The sequence below is a fragment of the Balaenoptera borealis genome, assembly GCF_965194805.1.
Source record: "Balaenoptera borealis genome assembly, chromosome: 19".
In the NCBI taxonomy this organism is placed as follows: Eukaryota; Metazoa; Chordata; class Mammalia; order Artiodactyla; family Balaenopteridae; genus Balaenoptera; species Balaenoptera borealis.
In genome coordinates this window covers 60001804-60009224 of record NC_138878.1, presented here as the reverse complement: position 1 = coordinate 60009224, position 7421 = coordinate 60001804, and the positions used below count along the sequence as shown (strand labels likewise).

The 7421-nt window shown below is 46.6% G+C and overlaps 1 protein-coding gene across 5 annotated transcripts in view; it reads right to left on the bottom strand.

Annotated features, from left to right (window-relative positions):
- Window positions 1-7421, bottom strand: part of HIF3A (hypoxia inducible factor 3 subunit alpha) — a 32348-nt gene that overhangs the window by 13079 nt on the left and 11848 nt on the right. For all 5 annotated transcript variants that reach the window (XM_082370155.1, XM_082370154.1, XM_082370153.1 and 2 more), the window contains 3 exons: window positions 2694-2812; window positions 1526-1716; window positions 92-196 (listed from right to left, as the gene is read on the bottom strand). In XM_082370155.1, the coding sequence (XP_082226281.1) occupies window positions 92-196; window positions 1526-1716; window positions 2694-2812 (415 nt within the window). The remainder of the gene's footprint in view (window positions 1-91; window positions 197-1525; window positions 1717-2693; window positions 2813-7421) is intronic.

Here is a 7421-nt window from a genome sequence, read left to right as displayed (position 1 = left end):
CCCCTTAACCATTCCACCATCCTTCTCTAAAACTTAGATATGTCACCCAGAACCCAGAGGTAAAGACTGTTCCTTCCATGCCAGCCCTTACCTGAGCTATATCTAGATCTGTCTCCACTGCCTCAAGGTCTTTCCCAGAGGCAAAGAGTTTGTGTGCATTCTCCACATCCACAAGTAGTTCATCTGGGAGATCAGCCTGTGGGGAGAGAGAATAGAGACTTAAGGAAATCTTGAGCCTGGGAGATGTTAAGCAGTAAGGCAGTCTAAACATTTGAGCTCAGGGGTAGAAGTGAGGGTCAAATGTCAGACAGCTGGGACACCAAAGGGGTCAAATAGCAAATGTGAGTTTCTGCACCTGGGTGTTCAAAAGTCTGAGTGCCTGGGCATAAATTTTTTTTATATATAAATTTATTTATCTTATTTTATTTATTTTTGGCTGCGTTGGGTCTTCGTTGCTGCATGCGGGCTTTCTCTAGTTGCGGCGAGCGGGGGCTACACTTCATTGCGGTGCGCGGGCTTCTCATTGTGGTGGCTTCTCTTGTTGTGGAGCACGGGCTCTAGGCGCGCGGGCTTCAGTAGTTGCGGCACGCGGGCTCAGTAGTTGTGGTGCAGGGGCTTTAGAGCACAGGCTCAGTAGTTGTGGCGCACAGGCTTAGCTGCTCTGTGGCATGTGGGATCTTCCTGGACCAGGGCTCGAACCAGTGTCCCCTGCATTGGCAGGTGGATTCTTAACCACTGCGCTATCAGGGAAGTCCCTCTGGGTGTAGATTGACAGAGCAAACATCAAAGGTTCGAAAGACCAAAGCCTGAGGCCAAGATATTCTGGCCCTCTGGGGTTATGTGTCTTGGAGTCTGGAGGAAAACAATGCCCAGTCCAGCTTCCCAAGGGTAAAGGGTGAGGTCAAAGGTCACAGTCTATTTCTCCGGTGGAGAGAAGATATTTTGGGGTGGGGGGGTCACAAAGGTGGGAATAAGGAAAGTCAAGACCAGATAATATGGACCCCTGAGTCAAAGGTCAGACTATCTGGACCCTTAAGTAAAAACAGTAACCGTTATGGTCTCTTGAAGCCTTTACTACGTGCTTCTCATGAATGATTTCGTTGAACCCTCACAATAACCAATGAGGTGGCTACTTGCTATTATCTGAATTTTGCAGGTGAAGAAACCGAGGCCCCACTTGTCCAGGGTAACACAGCTATAAATGGCAGAGTCAGGATTTGAATCCAGGTTTGTGCAGTTTAAGACATTAGACATCCTGGACTCTCTGAATTCAAACTTCAGAAAACCTGGATGCTTGGTCACAAGCAATGAGGGGGTCACCCATGCCAGTCCCAAACATCCTAGGTTTTGGTCCAGATAATAGCTGAAGAATCTGGAGTCTAGGTCTTGAAGGAACCCCAGACTCGTCTCATCCCAGCCTTTCCACTACATAGATGGAGAAACTGAGGCCCAGAGAGTAGCAAGGTTCAAGCCAAAGGCCAAAACAGCCTAGATCCTGAGGGCTGAAGTGGAGGGGACTGCTTACCGGAAGAGGACTTCGGGGGCGTCGTGGGGCTGGGGGTGCGCTGGGGGTAGCGGCTACTGAAGTCCCATCCAGGATCGGTGCCAGGAGGCGACGGAGGTCAGGGCTACAGAAACGTCGGGGGTCAGCGGCCAGGGCGGCCTCACTCAGGGCAGGGGGGTGCAGGAAGGCTAGGATCCGGGGACCAGAGGTGTCTGCAGGACACATCAAGATGGGGAGGACACAGGATGGTCACCCAGGGCTGAGGGGCAGAGCCCTCTGTCAACCCCCGGGAGCATAGCTGACTAGGTCATCAGCGTAGACCCCGTTCACAGTGCTGCTGAGTTCTGGAGAACTCCTGCTGTCCCTTCAGTTGCCCTGGAGGGGCTAACATGGGGTGAGGGCACACAGTAGGCTGGAGACTGTAGCAGTTGCCCAATGGTGGGGAAATGTTTTAATATTTAAAATTGACATGGCTGGACCATGGCACGTGACTGACCCAGTTCTCCGGTGGCACAGAGTAACATTCAGCCTGGGGGGCTGTCATGTTAGGAGAAAAGACTGGCCCATGATCCTCAAGGAGATTCTAAGGTCCCTGGAGGTCAAGATGTGGCCCCGAGCCAGTTCTAAGCCAGAAAAGGAAAGGATATGGGGGACCTCATTACCACACCCAGGAGCATGGGTTGCCAGCACCAGTTTGGAGACGGTGAGGCCCTGAAGAACAAACAGGGAGGGAAACTCATCCATCCAGGATTGGAGGGGGTGGGGTGTTAAGCAGAGGAGAAGGAAGAGGTAGAAAGGAGCCAGACGTGGAAGGGTCAAGATTACTGGAAGCCAAAGAACAGTGAAGTGGGAGCACGGAACAAATGGAAAGTGGGGGCGATTGGAAGCCACAGCAGGATTCAGAGCAGAGAGCAACAAGACTGAAGCAATCATCCTGGGGACAGAGGAGAAGAGGGAGGAGGGAAGAGAGAAGGGCGTTCTGGGCAGAGGAAACTACATGTGCAAAGGCCCTGAGGCATGAAAGAGTTTGGTTTGTTCCCAGAGCACTAAGGAAGCTGGTGTGGCTCAGAGAGTAAGAAGGGGAGGGAAGCAGGTCACACAGGGCCAAGCAAGGGGCATTAAGGCACTTGGGCTTTCTTCCAAGCATCCTGGGGACACAACCCCTCCCAGCCCCAGCCCTGCCCCATACCAAGGCTGTCACCAGGATTAGGGGCATCCTTCTGAGAGGGGGTGCCCCGCTGAACGTGTCTTCGAGAGTGTCGCTCCGTTTGCTCCAGGGACAGCACCACTTCGGTCTCTTCCACCCGGCTGGGGTACAGGGCAGAAAGGGGAGTGGGAGTCAGGTAGCAGCCCCCACATATGATGTCCCATTAGAGGAGGGCAGTCTCATCCGGGGGCTGGTGGGCATTGTGCAGAAAATACTTTGCCACATTGACTTGTTTTAAAGATTTAAATTTTGTTGAATGCTTTTTATTATAATAGCATTGAAAAGAAAGTGAAGTGTGTCTTCCCAAGCTCCCTCTGTGGAAGGAAAGGCAGAAAAAAAGAGTTGGCATTTAGCACAGCCTGGGGAGAGAGAGAGAGAGGAGAGACTGAGGGGCCATGAGGGGCAGAGAGCAGGGAGAGTGAAAGGCATGAGAACTAAATATTCTCTTTATAGATATTTACTTATAAATACATTCTTATAAATGTATTGATGAGGAATATGTACTTACTATATTCTTATGTTGCCAAATATGAAGAATTTATGGGGATATATTTTTCTGAATAAGAGATTTTATTTATGAAGCTTCTATTCATAGGCATTTGTCACATTCAAGGGAACGAATTTATAAATACATCCTTATGTCCCTCGCGCCTTCCTGCCGCCCCCTCCCTCCCTAGTCTGTAGCTGCAGAAGCAACTCAAATGTTCTCTCTGCAAATTGGCTTCTGGAGAATGGGTCTGGGGTGGAGGACCAGACCTTCATTTGCATCTCATTTGCAGAACAATATCCAGGTCAGAATGTGGGTGGTCCTTCTACCAGCTCTTTGAGAAGCTGTGATCCTTCCCCATCCTCACCCACCCCTTCTGAGCTGGAAATATTCCAATTTAGGCTGGATCCAAAGCCACCCCACCCCTCTTGAAAAACATAAGGTCGCACAGTCACACGTGTATGCACCCTCGGCACTTACAGGCACAAACAGGAACTCCCACATACGCCCAAGTGTATACATCAGATATGCACACATGCTCTATACACTTGGGCTCACACATATGCATACATGCCACATGAAATGCACGCGTTCATTCATTCCACAGACATTTCCTACACAACCAGTAATACTTAGTGGTTAAGAGCAAGGGCTCTGCAGCCAGCAGCCTGGGTTCAAATTCCAGCTCTGCCACTTATGAGCAGTGTGACCTTGAGCATATGGCTGAACCTCTCTGGGCCTCATTTTCCTCCTCTGTAAAGAGGGAATAATAATAGTACCTCCTCCCCAGGTTGTCGTGAGGCCTAAATGAGTTAGTGTATGTCAAATGCATAGGACCGTGCCTGGCACGGAGTGAGCTCTATGTAAGTATTTGCCATTATTCTTTATTGAGCAACTACTGTGTGCCAGACACTGTTCTAGGCGCTGGAGATTCAGCAGCGCACAAGACAGACAAAACTCCCTGCTCTCATGGGGCTTAAATGCTAGTGGGAAAAGACAGACCTTCAATAAAAGATATTATTTGTTGGTAAATGTATCTATCTAGTTACAAAATATATATTTCCACTAATGAAGCACTTGAAACATGGCTGGTTGGAATTGAGATGTACTGTCAGTATAAAATACACCCCAGATTGAAAAAATTGAGTATGAAAAAGAATCTAAAATATCTCATTAATAATTTTTAATATTGATTACATGTTGAAATGACATTTTTGGATGTATTAGAATACACGCACATATACCTATATTACAATGTATAATACACTGAATAGTGTATTATTAATTACATTAATTAATAATGTATTACTGATTTAACAATGTATTATTGATGTGATATATTATTGTATTTAATAAAGTATTATTGAAACTAATTTCACCTGTTTCTTTTTACTTTTTTGGGGGGGGCGGGTATAGTTGTTTTACAATGTTGTGTTAGTTTCTACTGCACAGCGAAGTGACGTAGAGTTCCCTGTGCTATACAGCAGGTTCTTATTAGTTATCTATTTTGTACATATTAGTGTATAGATGTCAATCCCAATCTCCCAATTCATCCCATCCCCCACCCCTCACCCCCCACTTTCCCCCTTTTTACTTTTTTAATGGCTATTAGAAAATTCAAAATAACATATGTGGCTCATGTCACACTTCTTTTTTTTTTTTTTTTTCTGTGGGGCTGGCTTGAGGGATTTTACTTTCCTGATCTGGGATCAAACCCAGGCCCTCAGCAGTGAAAGTGCGGAGTCCTAACCACTGGAGTCCTAACCACTGGACCACCAGGGAATTCCCATGTCACCCTTTTATAGGACAGTAAGTATTAGGGGAAAAAAAGGCGGAGAAGGAGATATGCAATTTTGAAAAGGGCAATCAAGGAAGAAGGCCTGGTTAAACACACAAATAAATAATTACAAATGGTTTTCACTGCTCTGAAGCAAAAGGACAGGACCAGGAGGGAAAATGGGGAGATAGGACCTCCTGTAGGGGTTCAGGAAAGGGTCTCTCAGTAAGTAATGTCTGAGCTGAAACCAGAAGGATGAGGGGGCGTCATTCAGGAGAAAGAGGAGGCGGGAAGGGGGAGGAGCATGCTGGCAGAGGAAACCGCATGTGCAAAGGTCCTGAAGTTTGGAGTGACAAGGGGAGGCATGCAGGAGTCAGGTCACACGGGGCCAGATGAGCCATGTTAAGGTTCTTGGGCTTTCTCTCCTGGATACTGGAGAACCACAGAAGGGCTTTGAGCAGGGGAGAGACATGAACCAATTTGTATTTCAGAACCTGCCCCCTGACCTCGGCAGTTGTGTGATCAGTGGAATCCAAACCAGCTTTAGATCTCAGTTAGGAGGTTAATGCTATAAATAAGGTGTGAGATGGTGGTGGCCATGGAGACAGAGAGAAGGGAAACAAACTCAAGATCTATCCCAGAGGCGGATAGAGTGGATGGGGATAGGAGGGGATGAGAAAAAGGATGCAGGAGAGACTTCTAGGTTTCTGGCTTGAGCAAATAAGATTGTGTGGTTTGGTAGTTATTAGCGTAGCCTCCTGACCAACCTTGGGTCAAAACCCAGCTCTGACATTTACTAGCTGTGTGACATCAGGCAAATGACTTTCCCTCTCTGGTCCTCAGTTTTCTCTCCTCAAAAATGGGGATCGAAATAATTGCTATACCTCATGGGGTGGTTGTGAGCACAAAGCCCAGGGCCTGGAATGTTGTAAGTGCCCCGTGCAAGTGAGTTGTATTTTTATGGAGCAGGTGCTCACTGCAACGGAAGGAGGCTTAGGTGTGGAAGAGGAGGGATGGATTCTACAAAGTGTCAGCACCTGGGCACGCACAAAGAGTCACGCAGCTGCACGCCACACAGTATGTACACAGCACTAAGCATGATTTATACCATATGCTTCTTATCTCACTGTTACTAAGTAAACACCTATTCTTTCTTCACCCATTTTCTGCCAGTAAAACTGAACTCGCCAGATTGAAATTCCAGGGCCTGGCCATCAAAAGGCAAATCTTCATAATGAATAAAAGGAGCTTGCCGGAAGAGATGGGGGTGGGTCCCCTCTCCTTAGCTCTAACAGTGAGGAGACTTCTTCCCAAGGCAACAAGTTATTCAAAGATTCTGATTTTAAAGGGTGTTAAGGAGAGAACATTCCAAAGATGATCAGCCTTGTTTTCTTGTGTATGAAAACTTATATGAATATTCCTGTTCCCAACCTCTCTTTTCTAATAGAATCTGTTCTTGATCAAAAACACCCAGGGAAACTCCTATGGCTTTAGAAATGAATGCCATGTCCTGGAAGATAATCTTCAAAGAATAGCTGTAAGTCTCGGTCTTAGGTGATAATTTGCTGCCCTTGTCACAATGTTGTCATGGTGAAAAACTTCTAAGATGCATGATGGAAGCGGGGGAAAGACTATGATTCACCACTACACACCCATTAGAATGTCACCCAATGAAGACAAAACAAGACAAAAACAGACAATACAAATGCTGGCAAAGATGTGGAGGAACTGGAACCCTCACGCGTTGCTGATGGGAATGCAAGAGGGCACAGCCACTCTGGAAAGCAGTTTGGCAGTTTCTTAGGAAGTTAAACATACACTGACCATATGACCCATCCATTTCATTCTTAGGTGTTTGCCCAAGAGAAACAAAAACATATGATCTCACAAAATCCTGGATGAGAATGTTTACAGTAGCTTTTTTCATAATTGCCCAAAATAGGCAACAGTCCAAATATCCTCCAACTGGCGAATGGATAAACTGTGGTCCATACATATTCATACCATAGAAGATTACCTAGCATCAAAAAGGAACGTATTGATACACACCTCAACATAGATAAATTTTAAATATATTAGGCTAAGTGAAAGAAGCCAGGCTCAAAGGCTACATACTATAGAATTTCGTGTACATGACATTCTGGAAAAGGCAAAATTCTAGAGTCAGAGAACAGATCAGTGGTTGCCAGAGATGACTGGGGGTGTGGAGTGGGGTTCACTGTGAAAGAATTTTTTTGGGTGATGAAACTACTCTATAGCTTTTTTGGGGGGCCACACTGCGTGGCTTGTAGGATCTTAGTTCCCTGACCAGGGATTGAACCCAGGCTCCTGGCAGTGAGAGTACGGAGTCATAACCATTGGATCGCCAGGGAATTCCCTACTCTATAGCTTGATTATGGTCGGGGTTACACGATTCCATGCATTTGTCGAAACTCATAGAAGCGTA